General features: G+C 43.9%; 1 protein-coding gene across 4 annotated transcripts; it reads left to right on the forward strand.

The window, feature by feature from the left end:
* Nucleotides 1-629: 629 nt before the first annotated feature.
* On the forward strand, nt 630-20184 carry rubcn (rubicon autophagy regulator). 4 transcript variants are annotated; one of them, XM_080832524.1, is made up of 23 exons: nt 630-787; nt 2497-2650; nt 3067-3150; nt 3653-3812; nt 4495-4601; nt 4759-4954; nt 5372-5872; nt 6390-6437; nt 8659-8754; nt 8895-9010; nt 9256-9454; nt 9728-9832; nt 10368-10442; nt 11992-12052; nt 12525-12657; nt 13399-13544; nt 13841-13905; nt 14111-14349; nt 14916-14977; nt 15184-15337; nt 15571-15664; nt 18351-18518; nt 18938-20184. In XM_080832524.1, the coding sequence occupies exons 1-22, from the start codon at nt 750-752 to the stop codon at nt 18500-18502; spliced, it is 2985 nt and encodes a 994-aa protein (XP_080688650.1). In that variant the 5' UTR covers nt 630-749; the 3' UTR covers nt 18503-18518; nt 18938-20184. The 4 variants fall into 4 exon arrangements, with proteins under 4 accessions (XP_080688650.1, XP_080688649.1, XP_080688652.1 ...); XM_080832523.1 differs by having other exon boundaries at nt 18351-20184; XM_080832526.1 differs by lacking the exon at nt 10368-10442 and having other exon boundaries at nt 18351-20184.
* The last annotated feature ends 574 nt before the right edge of the window (nt 20185-20758 follow it).

Raw genomic sequence — 20758 nt, forward strand, 5'->3', positions numbered from 1 at the left:
AATTTTCATACCGTCCCAACTTTTTCTGATTTGTGGTTGTAAATGGTTGTAAAAGGTTTTCTGATTTGTCGTTGTAAATGAAATTGAATTAAATGAATATGTACCGATGTTAAAATGTGTGGGGTAGCCAAGTTGTCTGTTAACAGAGAGCTCATTTTAGAAAGATTGAGCTGAAGGTCACGATCTATCATCCAAACTGAAATATTACTGAGGCATGTGTAAATCCTGAGGGATCGACAAGTACAGTTGTCATCAGCATAACAGTGATAGTGTTTTCCCGTAGGGAAAGCCAGTTCATACATCGTTTGTATCTAACAACAACAATGTTGTTTGAAAGCATGACACTGCCGTGATCGTCCAGTAAGCAGTTATTAACATATCTTACTGATACAACGTTATAATGTTTAAAATACTGCTGAAACTGATCAAAATCTCAAAGAGATTTTTTGCCATCGATTTCCATGTCAATATTTAGCATGGCTTGTGGAATATATCAACTTTAATGGCAAATGAGAGAATTTCCAATAGACGGGCTTTTGGCCAATGTTAAGGCGCGTTTGCTGACGTGTTGTGCAAAAAAAAAGAAAACAGGGTTCATGTTTTGAGGGTATGGCCGGGTTAACTGGCAAGCTAGCTGGCTAGCTTCCCTGTCAAGCGACCTATGCTTGTGTCGAGTGATTTTACAAGAAGTGGGAAGATTACGGGGGGAGGCTGACCTTGGAATAGGTTTCCCCCCTGGATCTAGAGACATGGAGTCACCTACGGAGTTAGAAATTCTGGAACTCAGGTAAATTGAGTTTACTTGCTAATTTAATCTCCGGTTTTGACAGCTAGCCAGCTATCGCCCAAATCCTTACTAGCTAACCAACAAGCTATGTGAGTTAGGTACGCATATTTCTCGTTTCGAGTGCTGTACAGTAAACTAGCTAGCTCGTTAATTTTAATTTTTGCTGTAAATAGCCGTTTTGGTGTAACGTAGCCACTGCGTGAACATGTTGACAGCAGCTGAAATCACACAACACAGAACTTAACAGCTAATGCAAGAACTGTGATATGGCTATAGTAACTTAGCTGAGTCTATGGATGTTAATGGTAAGCCCTTTGGTAGATTGTAGAGGCAAGCTAAGTATTCCTATTTATTTTCACACTACGCGTTGATAATGCCAACTAATGCCATAATGTAGAAAGAGGTTTAATAAATTCCATCACATGTCCTGATAAAAGTCACAATAGCGGCTGTTGAAACTGGATGTAAAGTGTGAATGTTAGCTCTCTAGCTAGCTAGCGAGCTAACGTTCACTTGCTAACCTCACCACCGAACTTAAAAGTCTCCTCTTTAGCTTATGTTGCTTGCTAAAGTCACACATTTATCAGGACATATATTTAACGACCAAAATGAATTGACATGTAAAATAATTTTTCTTCAAATGGTCTAATTTCTTAGATATCAGTAACGTCAGCGACGATACCTAGTTGAGCTAAATATCTAGGGTTAGCTAGTTAGTAGCAGACAGCACATTAACGTTGACTTGGCCTGTCATTTCGGCGATTTAAAGCATTTGCCATAAGATTGCCATTTTCTGTTTGGATTAATAAACCTTGGTAATTTGTGGATATTGTCGTGCCTGCCTAGCGAACACACCAGTGGTCAGCACATATGACCAGGAACTACTGGTGGTTTGTGCGAGATGAAGATTTCTGGGGGAAATTTTAAGAAAGACAGAAGCTGATAGAGACCTACACCACACAAGCCCTGTTGTTGTTGAGTAGCTAGTAGGGCTATATTGAGCTGGAGCATAAGCATGTGACTTTTCTGTTTCGAACTTCTTTTAGCACATCAGAAGTGTCTGCGTAGAGTCAGGAAAGTTTGAGGTTAACGTAGGACTGGATTCATACCCTGTGTAGTACTTGGAATAGAAATTGTCCCTAAGTTCAGCCAGGGTCATTTATCTATTGGTGTGAAATTAACTTTATCTGACTTTGCGATAAATTAGACTTTTGTGTAGCTAACATTAACTTTAAATAAAAGCTTGTGCCAAGTACCTGACCTTTACCTGTACATAAAGTAACTGTCTTGAAGGGTCAAATACATCTGTTGGTGTTTTTTTTTGTAGTTGTGAAAAGTGGGCTGAGTGTATTCGGAAAAAGAACACAACTCCAGGTCTAAGTGCTTATGCCAGAGAAAATGAGGAAGTCCTGGAACTTAGCTTGCAGTTTAATTTCCAGTCAAGCTGTTTTTCAGGATCATAACTCAGATTGCCTCTCTTGTCTTCTTTTTTTTTTCTGTTTATTCGTTTCTTTGTTTTGCATTAGCCATCCTTTTGGTGTCCACTATGTGTTTGTCATGTCTACGATGTTACAGTAACTTTCAATCTAGACAGGTTTGGATTTAGACAGGTTTGGATTCAGATAGGTTTGGATACCAGCTACCACAGTCTTGATCTAGTATTGGACAGGTTTGGTGTGTGTTCCTCATGTTCCATGTTGTCTCGTCAGGAGGGAACACTGGAAGCTGCTCTCCAGCCTTAAGACCACCGTGGAGGGGCTCCTGTCCACAAACAATCCAATCGTCTGGTCACGATATGGAGGCCTTCAACGACTTCACAAAGACATGAACAGCATTCTAAGTCACGGGCTGAAGAATGAACAGGTACAGTAACCCAGGCCACCCATGCTGTTCAGATCTGGGTCGGATCAGATTTGTGTCTGGGCCCATCCATGAGCAAACACACATTATAAACTACATAAAGGTGTAACTGACAGTTAGCACAAACTAAGCCATACAAAACAATGTTCTGATAAAAAATGATACTGGAACACGGGAATTAAAGTAGTTTATTTTTCACTATGGTGTGCAAGTGCACTTCATAACTAATCAGATTTGTCCTATTTGTCCCAGACATAAATAGCATCTAGGTGAGAGAGTATGTCATATCCGATGACAGACTGGAATGGGGAGGATGATGGTTGTGTTTTATAACATGAAATAAAAATGGGATCCAGTTGCTCAGTTGGCTGGGTCTGTTTGTTGTGTTATACAGTATATGCCCTTGTTGTGTGTTTCAGGTGTATAACAAGCAGAGGGACTACTGGCGATTTGTATGGTGCGTTCGGTACATCAGCCCCAACTTGGCCTCTCATGTGGAACAGGTAACATACAGCCTTCTCTCTCTCTCTCACTAACTCACTCTCTGTCAGCCCTCTCTCTCTCTAACAAACTCACGCCCTCTCTCACAGCTCTCTATCTCTCACTAACTCAATCACTCTCAGCCCTCTATCTCTCGCTCTCTCACTAACTAACTCTCACTGCCCTCTCTCTCTCTCACTAACTAACTCACTCTCTCTCAGCCCTCTATCTCTCACTAACTAACTCACTCTCTCACTGCCCCCTCTCTCTCTCACACAAACTCACTCACTCTCTCACAGCCCTCTCTATCTTACTGTCTCTCTCTCTCTTGTTGCACTGTAATACATTTAATTGTGGACAAAGTCCATTTTAAAGTAACCAACACCTTTCCTTTCAAACCTCAAATGACCACAGTTATGGCCGTCTCTTGAGTGCAATCTGCACACAACACTACTCCATACACTGTGTGTTACTGTCATGCTACGTACAATAAAGCTTTACTTGTCCTGTTTGCTGTCTTCGCAGTTCAGCCAACTGGAGCCTGTTCTGAGCAGCGGCATGCAGGTTCAGGGCGAGAGCTACAAGGCTGAGCGCTGGCTTCTGCACAGCCTACAGATCCACCTGCTGTCGGCTCAACTCAAGCCACTGCTCAAACACCAAAACAACACTCGCAAATATTACAACGGTAACACACAACACCAGAATAACACTTGCAAATATTACAACGGTAACACAACACACAACACCCAGAGCAACACTTGTCACAAATATTACATTGGTAATCCAACACACAAGAACAGAACAACACTCGCAAATATTACAACGGTAACACACAACACCAGACCAACACTTGCAAATATTACAACGGTAACACAACACACAACACCCAGAGCAACACTTGCAAATATTACTATGGTAACACACACCAGAACAGCACTTGCAAATATTACAATGGTAACACAACACCTCTGTGTCATCTGTGTCTGTCAAGACTTCTCTCTCTCTCTCTCTTGTTGTCTGTCTGCTTATGACCCTTGTAATAGTTTGCTCGATCCTAGCAGAGTTATTTCTGCAGTTTATATTGAGTCATAGGAAAGAAGAAGAAAGGCACGGAGTGCAAGTTATTGAAGCATTCAGGGCTTTCTACTTTTCCACTGTAGACTTTATAAAGCTAGGATTGCTAGGCTAAGTTGCAGGAAACTTTAACTATAACTGTGCTTCATTTAACTAGGATGGCTAGGCTTAGTTGCATGAGACCTTTACTATGACTTTGAAAGAGGCTTAAGTAAACTTGACTTGGTCATACTTTTATCTGTTCTCCACTCTACACAGGCAAGGTGTATGACATGTTGATATTGTTTCTCCAGATGAGGCGTTTGTGCTGAGCGAACCCCATGTGTCTGCCATGTTCCAGTGCCTGGAGGCCGTGGAGCAGAACAACCCTCGACTACTGGCTCTGATCGACACCGTCAGAGTAAGTGCTCGCGCTCACCCTCACGCTCACTCTCTGATCTCTGCATGGCTGCTTGTGACATGTGACCAATTCATTTGTTGATGTGTGAAATCACGAAACAAAAATCCCCTCCTATTTTGCCCTCCTCCTCTGTTGCCCTCTTCCTCTGCCTCCTCAGCTCTCTCATCTGAAGGATCCGCTGTCGCTGGGCATGCTGAAGAGTCAGAGTCTTTGTGTGCTCCCAGGGGCCATGGGGAACTGGAGGACCGCCGAGGCAGCCCTGAGCGGTCTGTCCCGCCGCATGACCACCTCCCAGTGCTCCCTGAGGGAGGGGTCAGCGGGGACGCCCCTGAGCCTGGCAGAGAGCACCTCAGGTTAGCCGCAGCGCCGCCACTACGCTCACGCGCAGGAAGAGCAGCAGCATCAGGAAGAGGCCAGGGGAGGAGAATACGTGCCTCTGTGTGCTGCTGTTGTGTGTTGAGGGAACACACCATGCTCTGAATAGCCCACAGAGTGGCCTGAATGCTTTCCCTGTCTGCACACAAAAAGTGCACAGTGTTGAAAATGATATGCATGTGCTTTTTGGCGTTCCTATTGAGACGTCAAGTGGTTAGTAAGTGGGGCACAGGGAATGTTATCTATTTTAAAAACATTAACCTCACATAGCGCCATTCTCTCTCTCTTTTAGTTAGACAATGGAGTGTTAAACCTCTCTCTCTCTCTCTCTCTCTCTCTCTCTTTCTGCGTCTCTCTCTCTCTCCATCTTTGTGCCCTTGCCTGCTGCACCACAGGCGCTACACGGCAGCAGACACACGGCTCAGACTGCGCCATCGGAGCACCGTGGGAGTGTGGAGGAGGTGGTGGAAGTGGGAGCGCAGGGGAGCAGCAGCCCCTCTCCACCGTGGGGCCATCCTGCGCTGTGCCCCGCATCTCGCTGTCTGAGCCTCCCAGCGCGGCGTCGGGGGGAGAGCTGGGCGACTCGGCCGAGGCGCTGGAGCTGGATGACGGACCGGAGTACCTGGCCATCGGGAACCTGGGGCAGCGCAGCCGGCGGGACTCACAGGGTTCCACGCGGAGCAGCGAGCAGGGCGCGGGCATGGGCGCGGGCGAGGGCCCTAGCACAGCAGGCGGGAGTGGCGGAGGAGGGGCGGGAGGCGTGCAGGGCCACGCCTCTAATTCACAGCCACGACGCTGCTCCTTCTCCGAGGGTCAGCGGGGATCCGGCCGCGGTCACAGCAAGGGTCACACGCGGTCACTGTCTGACACAGGGGTCACTCAGAAGAGAAGGCTCGGTGAGTAGTGTGCATCTGTGTGTGTGTGACTGTGTGTGAGACTTTCAAGTGTTTGTGCATGATTGATCAATTATTTGAGTTTGAGTGTTTGACCAACCATGTTTGTGTGTGTGGTTGTGGGTGTGTGTGTCCATGTACATGATTACAAGAAGATTAAGTGTGCCTCCTAGAACTAAATAAGTACTTTATTTACTTAAGTTCATTAGTAAACTACTACTGTGTACACAAGTAGAGTCATGGTTAGCACATAAGAGCCGAGGTGTGTGTGTGTGTGTGTGTGTGTGTGTGTGTGTGTGTGTGTGTGTGTGTGTGTGTGTGTGTGTGTGTGTGTGTGTGTGCACTTCTGCTTGGTAGAATGTCTCTGTGTAGGTGAGTGCAAGCTTTTAATAACTTTCGAAAAAAGTTTATTTTTTCCTTAGTCAGGCGCTCTCTCTTAATTCCAGTCTAACTCTCTGTTAGTAACAGTTTCCTCTGCCTCTCTCTGTCTTTCTCTCTCTGTTTACTCTCTGTGGTGAAGAAGGGGGACACAGGAAAATCACCATTATTATAGAGGACCCTGTGGCAGGTCTGCAGTGCCCCCCCCCCCCTTACTCTTCTCCCCCCTCTGCATGCTCACACTGCCTCCTCTCAGTGCTGTGTCTGTCGTATAGCCCTTGGCTGGTGGATCGACCTGATCTGCTCCTCTCATCGCTTGTGTGTGTGTCCTGTGTGTGTTTGTGAATGCAGACAGTTGTGAATTTATGGACTGTTTTGTGTCCGTGTTATTATTTTGCATCGTAAGACATTCATTCCGAGATAAATTCAAAGACTGTTTTGTGCTCAAATTCCATTTATCATGGGAGAGCTATTACAAACAAGTCCTTACCAAAGTCGCTGACTACACCTATAATGAGGAAGTCTATACTAGGAATTTTGCCTATCAGGCTTGAATCAAACTTCTGTTTTTCTCTCCGGCCATGAATTATCACAGATCTCATGGTTACTAATTCTACACTTTTGGCCGCGAAGGTCTTGCCTTACCCAGGTTCCTCACTCTTTGAACTCATAATATTCCTCTTTAACAAACTGACAAAAATGTGTTCAAACTAATATGACAGTCCAAGTGTTAGTGTAACTGCCCAAAGGAAGTTTAGGGCGTGCCCTGACTAAACAAGTAGTGGCTTGCAGAATCTGAACAGGTCTTCAAAATGTAATAGAATTTACCCAAACAATGTGGTTTCTACTGCCTATTCAAATTTACTACAGCAGCTTGTGTAATTATGTTACTCAACCTTTTGCTAGATGAAGTTCAGTCTTATCGCATTTGAATGGAATTGTAGGCTTTACGGTTTACAAAAAACACCATTTTAGATTGTAGTCAAAAAAGGCACTTTTACACACATATGGCCTTTACAGACATTTTAAATTGCTATTAAATAACGCGCTTTCACTAAATGACATTTACAGTCGTGGCCAAAAGTTTTGAGAATGACACATATGCATTTTTACAAAGTTTGCTGCTTACGTGTCTTTAGATATTTTTGTCAGATGTTACTATGGAAGACTGAAGTATAATTAAAAACATTTTAGCAAGTGTCACTGGCTTTTTTTGGGCAATTACATGAAGTTAATGCAAAAAGTCAATATTTGCATATGTTTTTCAAGACGTCTGCAATCCGCCCTGGCTTGCTGTCAATTAACTTCTGGGCCACATCCTGACTGATGGCAACCCATTCTTGCATAATCAATGTCAGAAATATTTTTTGTTTGTCAGAAATATTTTTTGTTTGTTTGTGCACCCGCCTCTTGAGGATTGACCACAAGTTCTCAATGCGGGATTAAGGTCTGGGGAGTTTCCTGGCCAATGGACTCAAAATATCAATGTTTTGTTCCCCGAGCCACTTAGTTATCACTTTTGCCTTATGGCAAGGTGCTCCATCATGCTGGAAAAGGCATTGTTCATCACCAAACTGTTCCTGGATGGTTGGGAGAAGTTGCTCTATATAATAAAATAATAATATTGACTTTTGCATTAACTTCATGTAATTGCCAAAAAAAGGCAGTGACACTTGCTAAAATGTTTTTAATTATACTTCAGTCTTCCATAGTAACATCTGACAAAAATATCTAAAGACACGTAAGCAGCAAACTTTGTAAAAATGCATATTTGTGTCATTCTCAAAACCTTTGGCCACGACTGTACAGACATTTTACATTGTGGTTAAATGAGGCACTTTTACAAATGCGGCTTTTACAGACATTTTTAAATTGTAGTTAAGTGAGGCACATTTTTTCCATGTTGATTTTGTCTTCTTTACATCGGCTGAATTCTTATGCAGTGCCTCTGTATGTGGGTCAGGGTTAGGTACTCTGATGTTAGCTTCATTGTGCGCCCGTGCAGGTGCTTGAGCTACTGAGTGGAAGTTTGGGGATTTCTACAAAACAATCTGGCCTAAATAGGCTATCAGTTCATACAGCATGGATTCATTTTTCATCTTGATTTATTTTTAAGTTCAATGAAAAGGTCTTGATGTTTATCAGTTAATTCCGTTTCCAACATCCAATTTCTTTACTGTTGTTCTTCATTTGTGCACGTATTCCATCCCATTGTTAGTTTCAACCCGTCATTGCCAGAATTCAGGCAACTAGTGAATATTAATGTGCCTGTGTGTGTGTGTACATGCGTGTTGTGTGTCTGTGTGTGTATGTACGTGTGTACGTTCGTGTGTGTGTCTGTGTGATCTTGTGTGTGTGTGTGTGTGTGTCTGTCTTTATGTGTGTGTGTTCGTCTGTGTGTGTGATTTCAGAGACGGCTGGTGAAAATGCCTGTGGGAAGGACTATGACCCCTTCTCCCCCCACAGCAGTGGCCGGAGCACCCCTAGCTCTCTCTACATGGAGTCCAGTGAGTGTGACCCCAGAGGGCTTGTGTTTTACTAAAATGGTCATGAATGTACAAAATAAAGTAAGTTATAATGTGTTTGTATACCTCAAATCGTGTGTGTGTGTGTGTGTGTGTGTGTGTGTGTGATATGCGATATGCAGATGGCTCCCAGTACAGCAGCATCCCAGATGGCATGTTCCGGAAGCCGTCGGAAGGCCAGAGCCTCATCAGCTACCTCTCTGAGCAGGACTTTGGTAGCTGTGCAGACTTGGAAAAGGTCAGCCAACACCCACAACTTGAACATTTCATTTAAAATCTGTGCCAGCATCAAATTTACTCCGCTATTAGAGCAAGAAGGTCACAACAGTTCTGATATCTTCCACTTCACACAGTTGACTGTTGGGGCTGGGAATGGCTAATTTTCTCAATTTATCGAGATGTTGATGTGTTGAGAACCTGGTGTGGGACTTACTGTAAGTCACTCATGACGCCTAGCTCAATAAATCCCCCCACTGTGTGCAGGAGAACGCTCACTTCAGCATTTCGGAGTCGCTCATCGCGGCCATTGAGCTGATGAAATGCAACATGAGGCGGCAACAGGAGGATGCTGAAGAAGAGGTTGACAGCGACAGCGAGATCCAACAGCTCAAGCAGAAGATCCGGCTGCGCAGACAACTGATCCGACGCAGCCGACAACCACCCAGCAGCCTTTCACAGCACGGTAACGACCTCATTCACCACAGACATAGGCTATCGCACCACGGTAACAGGGTGTAGCACCATGGTAACAGACTCTCACACTATGGTAATAGCCTCTCACACCATGGAAACTCCTACATACTTGGGTGAGGAGTGCCTAGTGGTGGTGCATTGAAAGTGTGGGATGTCTATTCCTAATCTCCATAGTAAACAGTGTAAATGAAAACAAATGTAAATAGAAGTGTACAGCGGAATGTTAATGTAATCTTTTGGCTCCCCTGCTGTTCCCTTCCAGGATTCCATTCCACAGACAGTGGAGGATCCCGTCGGAGTTCCCAGGATTCTGTTCACCTCTCTGACTCCGGCTCTGCTGGAGAGATTGAAGAGTGTGAGCTTAAAGGTAGAACAGGAACATGCTGTGTGTGTGTGCGTGTGCGTGTGCGTGGTGCGTGGTGCGTGGTGCGTGTGCGTGTGCGTGGTGCGTGGTGCGTGTGTGTGTATTTGTTGGGTGGGTTAAATCACGCTCCAATCATGCATTCATCAATCATCATTCATATTCATGTACAATCACTACAAACCATAAGCACAGGCTAATTTTAAGCTCTGCTTCTTTAAGAGTTGACACCTGTGACTGCCCTTATTTTTGTATTCTGTGGTACACACTCTCTCCGTTTCAGGGCAGGTATTGGACAGTGCTTTTTATAATGAATGTATGAATTCATTCATTAGTTTATTTATTTATTGAATGTGCTGAGCACTGTTTCTATGTGCTATTGGTATTGCAACAACATTGGCTGTGGTCATGGAGTCCAGTCACGGGTCAAGAGGAGTGCGTGCGCTTCTGTGAGCTTTAAACGTGGGCAAAGCCACGCACACAGCCAGTGTGTGTGTGGGTGTGTGTGGGAGTCGACCTGAGTCAAGTCTCTGTCCCTTAGATGGCTGTGGGGGCGAGGCACTGATGGTGGTTTCTCAGAAGGGCCTATCGCTGTCGCTCGCTTCCCTCTTCTCAGGTATCAGTGGGGGTCGGGGGGGTTCAGACAGGTAGCAGCCTGGACTCTGGGATCTGAGCCTAATCTGGGGCCCAATCTCTCCAGAGTCGCTATCTGTCTGCAGCTTGTTGCCGTAGAGCTAACCTTAGGCCAAACGCAAAGCGTGCTTGCACCCGACTGCCTGGGCATAAAGTGTGTGTGCCCTGACTGCCTGGGCATGAGTGTGTGTGCCCGACTGCCTTGGCATGAGTGTGTGCGTGCACACACATGCACATGTTGCACTTGAAAATGTACCACCACGAGACTGGTAGGACCATTTTGGGCTTGGCATGTACGTGCATGTTTAGGTTTGAGTGTGTGAATGAGGGAGTGTTCCCAGACTTCACTTCAGCTTTAATCCTGAGTAACCAGTAGTATTTTTAAGAAGGCTTTTTTTATTTTTAGTTTCTGTTCTGCCCCACGCGCAATAATGAATCCTGCTTCTGTAGAACCTCACTTCAGCTTGAATCCTAAGTAGTATTAACCGGTAGTATTTTTTTTAAGAGGGCTTTTTTATTTTCAGTTTCTGTTCTGCCCCACACGCAATAGTGAATACTGCTTCAGTAGAGCCTCCGGTGTCCTTTGTTCAGTGTGCGCTTTTTGACGGCCCTTTGAAATTCCAAATCACTGCTTTGAAGATTTGTCAGCTTTTAGGCAAGGTGTCCCCCCCCCCCCCCCCCCCCCCCACCCCCTAACGCTTCAAATGGACTCTTTGTGCAAATGCTATCTTGAAAACCATGCTCTGCTTAGGCTGTGCTGTCTCCATTCCGTCTGGAAAACCATGCTTTGCTTTGGCAGCGCTGGCTGCATTACGTCTGTTCGCCTGAATTGAAAGCACTTCATGTTACAAGTCACCCAGAGGACAGTGCTTCGTAGTTATTGATCATTTGCAGAGATTGATTCCAAAGTGGGAAATTAACAAATAAATAAACACCAATTCTTTGTTATAGACCTGTAGTTGCCACTCATAGAGAGCCATTTGAAATGGTTAATTTTGAATGAATAACTATTCCTTCAATCTTCTATTTCCCATTTTGGACCAAACTCTTCACTCTAACATTCTGCATTCATCCCTGGTTGGAAAGTTTCATTAGTTTCTCCATCCAACCAATCATAACATCTGCCATCATCCCACTCACCATATACTGTGCAAGATATACTCAATATTAAGACTAAAGTCATTTTAAAACTAAAGTGAAAGGAGTGATCACTGAATAACTTGACAATAAAGTGTATTGCACTAATTGACAAAAGTGATGGTGTAGCTTTTATGTCTTCTACTGCTTTATCTCATTCTGTCATTTAGAGTTGGAAGTGATAGTCGGTCCTGCCTGTTAAACCCTTTTATGACTGATATGATGTCGTATAATCAGTAGATCAAAGACGTTAATGATTACATCACATCACACATGCCTTTTAGAATCGACCTCTTAGTAGTAGACCTCCTCAAGGAAAATGAATATCTGATGTTGATATTGTGCTGGGTCATGTGATTGTGTGTCCTAAAGCCATTTATGTTCCTTGGTGTTAGATGCAGACATCAAGAGGAGTGTGATGTCCAGCAGCAGATCTTTTCTTAGCTCTGAGTCCATGTAAGTGTCACTGTCTTCAGTCAGTCAGTAAATAACTCACAGGCTTAAATATCCAAAGCTCAAAAGGCTGGGATGGAACTTTAAAAGTGAAAGTGAAAGGTAATAAGATGTAGCACAGGCTGATGGCAGTGTCACAGCCAAGTGATGCCCCAGTATTCCTCTGGTGGATGTGTGTGTCTGTGGGTTCAGAGTAATGCCATTTAAACATTAATCTGGTGTGTCTGGGGCTGGATGTGTGGCCATGTAAGGTCTGATCTTGTGTTTTTTTGTGTCATACTTCATGCTTGTTTTATCCTGTAAGGAGCATGTCAGTACTTCATATGTGTGTGTTCGAACTTCGTGTGTGTGTATGTGTGTGTGTCAGTACTTTGTGTGTGTGTGTGTGTGTGTCAGTACTTTGTGTGTGTGTGTGTGTGTCAGTACTTTGTGTGTGCGTGTGTGTCAGTACCTCATACTCCTCCTCCTTCCCCAGATCCCCCAGCTGCCTGCAGTCTAACTCTGCTGAGTCTGTGGCCATGGGGCTCCTGAGGCAGTTTGAAGGCATGCAGCTACCAGCAGCTTCAGAACTGGACTGGCTGGTCCCAGAGCACGATGCTCCACAAAAGGTACGTGTGTGTGTGTGTGTGTGTGTGTGTGTGTGTCACACACACACACACACACACACACACACACACACACACACACACACACACACACACACAGGCTTGCACAGATATATATATATACAGCCACGGAAAACATTAAGAGACCACTTCAAAATTATCAGTTTCTCTGGTTTTACTATTTATTGGTATTTAAAGTAAAATTATCATTTTAGTTTTATTCTATAAACTACTGACAACATTTCTCCCAAATTTCAAATAAAAATATTGTCATTTAGAGCATTTATTTGCAGAAAAATAACAATTGGTCAAAATAGCAAAAAAGATGCAATGTTTTCAGATCTCGAATAATGCAAAGAAAACAAGTTCATATTATTTTTTTAAATACACAATACTAATGCTTAAACTTAGGAAGAGATCAGAAATCAATATTTGGTGGAATAACCTTGATTTACAATCACAACTTGCATGTGTTTTGGCATGCTCTCCACCAGTCTTTCACAAAAATTCAAGCAGCTCGGCTTCTTTTCATGGCTTGTGACCATCCATCTTCCTCTTTATCACATTGCCCTGCAAAAAAAAACACTCCTCAGAGTTGGGGAACATTGTCAGAGCAAAAGGAAGCACACACACACAGACACTCAAGCACACACGCACCCACACATGGAGAGAGAGAGAGAGACACACACACACACCCACTCACACAGGGAGACCCTGTTCACTGACTGACGTGTCTTCATACAGCTCCTCCCCATCCCTGACTCTCTGCCCATCTCCCCTGATGACGGCGAGCACGCTGATATCTATAAACTACGGATACGAGTGAGGGGAAACCTGGAGTGGGCTCCCCCGCGACCGCAGATCATTTTCAACATACACCCAGCTCCCAAGTATGTGGAGATATTATACAATACATTCTTGTTGTGTTGGAACCAGAGGTATACATGTCATCCAAATGCCAAATATTGTTAGACTTTTTAGCCTTTATGTTATGTATTTTCTCATAACATACATGTTATGCTGTGCGATGTGTCTTATTGTACAGCATATTGTTGTACAAGGTAAATATTGTTGTTTTTATGTGATATCGACCTAGTTGACTAGCCTGAAAATCCACTAAAAAGGCTTACACCTGGCCATAAGCAATAATGGCTAATGGTCTGATTGTCCCATTCCTAACTATCAGGAGGAAAGTTGTGGTGGCCAAGCAGAACTACAGGTGTGCTGGCTGTGGAACTCGGATCGATCCAGGTACAGAAACACGCCAACAGAAACACGCCAACAGAAACCACACGCCAACAGAAACCACACGCTAACAGAAACAACACGCTAACAGAAACATGCTAATACAAGAAACCAGTCTTTCACTCTTTGATGCAGCACCTGATTACGATTAACAGATTATGATGTTGTCATTTTGATGCCATGCTCACTCGGCAATCTCCTCTTGTGTCAGATTACATCAAGAGGCTACGCTATTGTGAGTACCTGGGCCGTTACTTCTGCCAGTGTTGCCACGAGAACGCCCAGGCGGTGGTGCCAGGCAGAGTCCTGCGGAAGTGGGACTTCGGCAAATATTACGTCAGCAACTTCGCCCGGGACCTTCTGGGCAAGATCGCCGGGGACCCACTGTTCAACCCCAATGATATCAACAGCAGCCTTTACAAGAAAGTCAAAGCACTGGAGACAGTCAGGGTAAGCACACCCTTGTCTTAACTGGCACACGCATGAGAGAAGGTGAAGGAGAAGAAACCCTTTAATTTCTTGTTATAGATATAGATGTGTTTGAATGTTCTAGCAGTATAAAAGGACCATATAACATAGGACCCAAGTTTGAAATTTGAGTGTGACATTTTGTCTGCTTATGCCACCAATGATTAGTTGTTCAAACTTGTTCTCTTTATAAAGGTTTATGAAGTAATCAGACTGCTGAATCTTAGGGGTGTTTCAGTCTGAGGCAGTGGCCTTTGTCTGTGCAATTATCCTGCTCTCAAAAAGTCTGCCTGAAATAGAGGAAGTTAAAAACCCTCTGAGACCGTTTAGGAAGTCTATTTGAGGAAACTGATTGTGCTTATGAGAGTGTCAGATCAGGACAAGATTATGTGGTACAGAACACACTTCACTACCTCGTGGTTAAATGCATTAACAGTTTTCTGACTCGCTCTTTGTAATTTAAAGTGTGTGTGTGTGCACTCTATGTGTTCTTTAACCAAATAAGTATTCAGATAGGTAACACGGTGCACATTTTCTGCCTTCTGTAGGTTTTACGAGTTCAGCTGCTCCACATGAAGAACCTTTTCAAGACATGTCGCCTGGCCAAAGAGTGAGAGAACCATCCCTTGTGTAACTGCTTACAGGATTGCAGATGTTTAATTCCTCCATCACTGACTCTCTCTCTCTCTCTCTCTCCTCATCTCTACTCTTCTCTCTGTCTTCTCTTCTCTTCTCTCTCTCTCTCTCTCTCTCTCTCTCTCTCCTCATCTCTACTCTTCTCTCTCTCTCTCTCTCTCTCTCTGTTTTTCTCTGTAGGGTGCTGGATCAGTTTGACTCTGTTCCAGGTCACTTGACAGAGGACTTGCACCTCTTCTCTCTGAACGACCTCAGCACGGTGCGCAGCGGAGATCTGGCCCCTCGGCTGCGGGAGCTGCTCCGGCAGGGCACTGCACATGTGGCCAGCTGTGTGGTGAGGAATCAGATTCATTAAGGTCTTTGCCAGATGGGATTTCCCAAACAGGTCTGGCTCGGATCTGGCCAGGATAAGGCCTGGACTCGTTGCTGGTCACAGCGATTCCAGATTGAGCTGCTGTCTGGGTTTACCCCAAAGCGTCAGCACTCAGCATTTTAAAAGTGTATTTTTTTGAGTTTAGTCAGGTCTTTACACTTACCATTTCATCTGTTCTTCTGTTCTTTCTGCAGCTTTGCCAGGCCAAGGGCTTTGTTTGTGAGTTCTGTGGCAATGACAAAGACATCATCTTCCCCTTTGAGCTCAACAAGTGCGAACGTTGCGAAGGTGAGCCCCCTCTGGTGGTAGGAGGACTGAGCGCCACATCCTCCTCTCCTACCCCCTCCTGGAAAGACTGGAAGTTTCTTGTCCCCGGCAGGCTGGCTAGAGTTCTGTCCCAGGACAGGAGAGAGGGGGAGGGAGGGGAGGAGGATGATAGCGCTGAGAGAGAAAGAGAATCAGGAAGCAGTTTATCCCAGGAGGAGATGGGAAAGGCAGAGGAGCAGCAGGAGAAGCAAACTGGAGAGGTGGAAGAGGGTTCCAACTCTGACGGTCCTAAAAAACAGACCATAGTAAACCTTCTGAAAGCCTTCAGACCTGGAAAACTGATCAAGGCTTTTTCCTCTGAGAAGAAAGATAGTGAAAACGAAATAAAGAATGTCAGGAAAGAAGGAGGAGAGGAAAGTGAGGGAAAGAGAAAGGAGAAAAGAAACCTGTTCAAAACGTTCAAGTCTAAAGGAGTTACTAGATCTTTATCTAAACAAAGGGAAAATCAGTTGTCAAACAAACAGTGTGCTACAGCAACAGGCGAGACCATAGAGCATGAAGGAGATGGCAAGATTGAAGTCAGAGGACTTTCAGAGCAAAGTGGTGATGCCAAAATCGATCAGGTACTAGAGGGGGAACCTGATATTGCTGAAGCTCAAGGCAAACCTCAGCACAAAGATAAAAAGTCAATGAAGCCTGGCCCGTTTTCAAATGTCCCAAGAGCCGAGGAGAAGGTAAATGACGTGGTAGAAGGCGCTGATGATGTCATACAGGAAAAACAAGAGGAGAAGGTAGATGACGTAGTAGGAAGTGCTAGTGATGTCATAAAGGAGAAAGGAGCAGAGAAGGTGGTGGCGGCAGGAAAATGGCGGTTGAGAAGCACACGCAAGGCGAGGAAAAGAAGCAAAGACGGGAAGGGAAAGGAGAACGGAGGCAGGTGTGTGGAAAAAGGAGGAGGGACAGACCTTGAGGAGAGTAGAGGAGAGCGCTCAGCACCAGTACAGTCAGTGTCCGCTGAGACAGATTCAGAATGACCTTCTTCACAAGGCGTGTGTGTTTGTTCGACTTCACATTGTGTATGAAATACCATTGAAACTCATGTGAGATATGTGACTAAACATGTGAGATTTAGAGAATATAATTTGTGTTGTTTTTTTTATTATTATTACTATTAATATTATTATTTTAAACCATTGTGTTTGTCATGTTTGACCTTGTATTTATCATAGATTGCACTGCATGTCTGGCTGCACTGAACTGATGGGTGTGTGGTGTGAGATGGTGGTGGTGGTGGTGTGTGGCGGAGGCGCTGGTGGTGGAACTCTTTTGCAGTTTTGAGGTGGTGGCTTTACTGTTCTGCTTTTCGAAGACATAGTAGGCCTGTGCTATGAAGCGAGGTTACTGGCTTATCCAGGTAACTTCAGGAATAACTTTTAGACATTGGGTGCAATTTATGTGCTCCATGTATTGCCTTTGTAGTGCAGCCCTCTCATGCTCTGGTGCGCTCTGGTGTTGGTGAAGGACAGTGGTATTGGTGCTTTACTGTGTTGCTCTGTGCGCTCTGGTGATGGTTTTTATGTTCTGCTGTCTTTACTGGTGAAAACAGGCTTTCTAACCTCAGTAGTATGAATGTATGTTTTTTTTATGGAACGTTGTCTCTAAACTGTGGAGAATCAGGCATGTGGTTGCCTCTGATTTACGTGCTGCTAATGCGTGGAATGGTGGTGGTCCTACCAGTTGGTATTTCACACATTTCACACTAGAATAGTGAGAAGCTTGTTTGGCAGGGTTTTAGTCCTTTTAGGCAGTTTTTGGCTGATTTTGAAAGTGAACAGCAGAGCTGTGTAAAAATGCTTTAGGTTGAGTAGTTTTTTTAAGACATGTTGTATGTTTTTTGTAATACTATGAATACTTGGTGTTGGGAGAGAGGTCTTTGAAAGCCTCATTCTCAAGCCTAAGAATGCATTCTCCAGGAAATGACTTGAAAGCTGCCTGTTTTTAAACTGAATTCCTGTCAATATCAAATGATGTTATTTTATGAATAAACATATTAATTATTTTCTTTTGGTTTGTGATTTTAATGAATCCTACATGATCTGGGGCATTGTTGGGGGATCTTTTATCTTTTCATTTTGACGTAAATCTTTGTGGAATAGAAATGCTTACATTCGAAGATGTTCACAAAATGTACAAAGACATTAGCTTTGGTTCAAACCAGGAGAGGGCAAAGCAGAAAAACCCTTTGTAGATTTGGGTCTTGACACACTCTCCAACATCGCAGTTAGGGTAGACCTCCTCCTCCCTCTGTGTATCTCAAACTGCCTGCTTTGTTGTCATGGTGAGGTTTCTGTCTTGTTGTTGTTCGGCTCCTCCCCTCAAACCTGAAGTGGTGATTGGTTCTCTAGCAAAGGCCTGTGGGTAACCCTTCCCCTTTCCAGACTCATGCTGGATAAACTGGTTTGTCCAGTGGAACTGTTCTAGTGGAGGATGGTGAGAAGGAGAAGGATGCCATCAGGAAGTCAGGGTGTTGAGACTGGTGACTTGCGCAACAGTGAAGCTTTTTTTTGTTGTTGTTAGAGACGGCTTCATTACTCGATTCAATTTGCATTAGTCACAAATCAAGTGTCTCCTTACTGGTCTGTTCAGCTTTTGTTGTTGTCAAGGAGGGTGGGAAATTCAACTTTGTTCTTTGCTTTCTTCCCCTCAGACTGTAAAGCATGCTACCACCGCGTCTGCTTCAAGGGGTGCAAGGAGTGCCCGCGCTGCCAACGCCTGGCGGAGAGGAGGGAGCGCATGGCACGGAAGAACATGGAGGAGCAGGAGGACCTGGAGGAGGACGAGGGTGGAGGGGGCAGCTGAGGCGCCATGGGAACAGGTGAGGGAGCGAGCCATGGGCTAAGAGAGCTGAGTAAATCCTCCGTCATCGGTCCCCGTCACTCTCCGCGTTGCTCTCATTCAAACAGAGTGCTGTGTCAGATGACGTGGCTTACTGGGCGACTTTGCCAGAATCCAATGAATGTCAGCTTCACTTTACACTTTACCTTTTTTTTTTTTTTTTTTTTTTTTTACTTTTATGTGTTTTGAGATGTAATATAAGAATTGTGTTTATATATAATTTTATGACCTGTAAATGCAAGTATGCAACTGCAGAGAATTCTGTTCTTCCTCCTGATTTATGTTGATTTTCCTTTTAAAGTTTGACAGTTAAAAGCAGCAACCACTTAAAGCACTGAGAATCCTGTTATTATAATATTACGATTGTCCTAAAAAAACAGCTCCTCCCGTGTTTTCTAGGGATATAAATGATGAAAATGCTGACCTCCTCAATATTCAGTGTTCCCCAGCTGCTGTGCTTAAAGGACTTGGAAGAACAAGATGTCTTGTCTCTTGTTCGGTTAATTTCCTCGCTATTCTGGAGCAATATCAACATGTTGGCCTGACCGTACTTGTTGCAGGCTTTTTTTGTGTGTGTGTGTGTGTGTGTGTGTGTGTGTGTGTGCGCATATTTATATATATATATATATATATGCTTGAAATATGTGCGTTCCAGTTGTAGTGGGCACACAACGCAGTCCAATCCCTTCTTTTGCGTTAAAACGGTGTGGCTGTCATCAGGGTCTGTCTATGGTTTATTGCACTGGCATTTTGATGACAAGACTGCTGGCTTCTGTTTCAATGGCATGGCTCTAGCTCCTGGACCAGTTTGGTTCTATATATAAGGGTTATCTCTGACAATGATATGTTAATCTGTCTTGCTTTTAAGGCTAGAGTCTGAGTAGAGTTTACCTAAAGTAGATAGAGTTTTAGTAGAGTATACCTAAAGGAGTCAAGCCACTGACCGCTTTCTTGGCACAAAACAGCCTGACACAATTCTTTGTTTGTTTGGTCGATGTGATCCTGCGGCTTAAAACGTTCTGCACACGTTGTGCTCTGCAGATGTGGAGCTGCGTGCTGCAGTGTCTGATCCTCCAGCAGCCTTAATGAGCAGCCTACCTGACTACCAGTTTTAATGGGGCACCAAGCCGTACTGTGCCCAAGCATGTTTTCCCAAACAGCAGCTGAGACTGGAAATCATTCGTATCCAAACCCAGTCAAATCTGCTCCAGAGCTATCTGCTATCTGGGTGTTAGAAACCGTAAACACTCAGTCATGTGCTTCAGAGAACCATCTTTCATGCTAAAGGGACACAGCGCCCCCTACAGGCTGTGTTGAGCAATAACTATGTGCTTATTTTCCGTTGCCAATTGTTAAAAAGCCCAATTTGCACTGACATAAAATATGTGGTGTGTGTGTGTGTGTGTGTGTGTGTGACGGAATGAGAGAGTGAGGTGGATGCTCATGAACTGCTCATATTTTATAGCTGTGGCGGTTGTTCATTTTATCCTGCTGAAGGTCTCCCCAGTTGTGCGGGGTCATACTTGTTAACTGCCTTTTTTATGTGGAGGTCAATTGTAAGATTAAGTGCACTACTGATGAAGATGTGTTTTACTATTAATATTATGAAATAATAATGTTGACAATAAAATACTGATTTTACTGTTCTTTGGCATTTTAATTCTTTTAAAGTTGTTTTTAATCATCATCAATGATAATCACAAAACAAACATGGTCTAAGTTGATCACACTTACTTCAAAGCAAGGAGATATTGTTATTGATATTTGAATAAATTGTCCATTTTTAAACTTTTATCTTTTGAAGTCTGTTCCATTAAGACTAGGAAAAACAGAGTTCTTAAAATTATACAATACATCAATACATTTTTAACAAGTGTTTCAGTGAAAATATATACCTGATTAAATGCACAGACCTAGTTAATATTCTCATAACATTTTTAAATCTAAAAGTATAAGATACTAAATCTCAAACAACACACATCTGTGTATGTGTGCTTTATCACACTCATCTTAGGAGTGTGTGCGCCTAGGCTGTGTGTGTGTGTGTGTGTGTGTGTGTGTGTGTGTGTGATCTACAACAGCACATCATTCCCATATGTGCTCCCTGTTGCTTATAAGATGAGTGTGTGTGCCCAGGCGGTGTGTGTGTGCGCGCTCTCTGTTGCTCATCAGATGAGTGTGTGCCCATGCGGTGTGTGTGTGTGTGCGTGTGCGTGCTCT

Source organism: Sprattus sprattus (assembly GCF_963457725.1).
Source record: "Sprattus sprattus genome assembly, chromosome: 2".
NCBI classification, from domain to species: domain Eukaryota; kingdom Metazoa; phylum Chordata; class Actinopteri; order Clupeiformes; family Clupeidae; genus Sprattus; species Sprattus sprattus.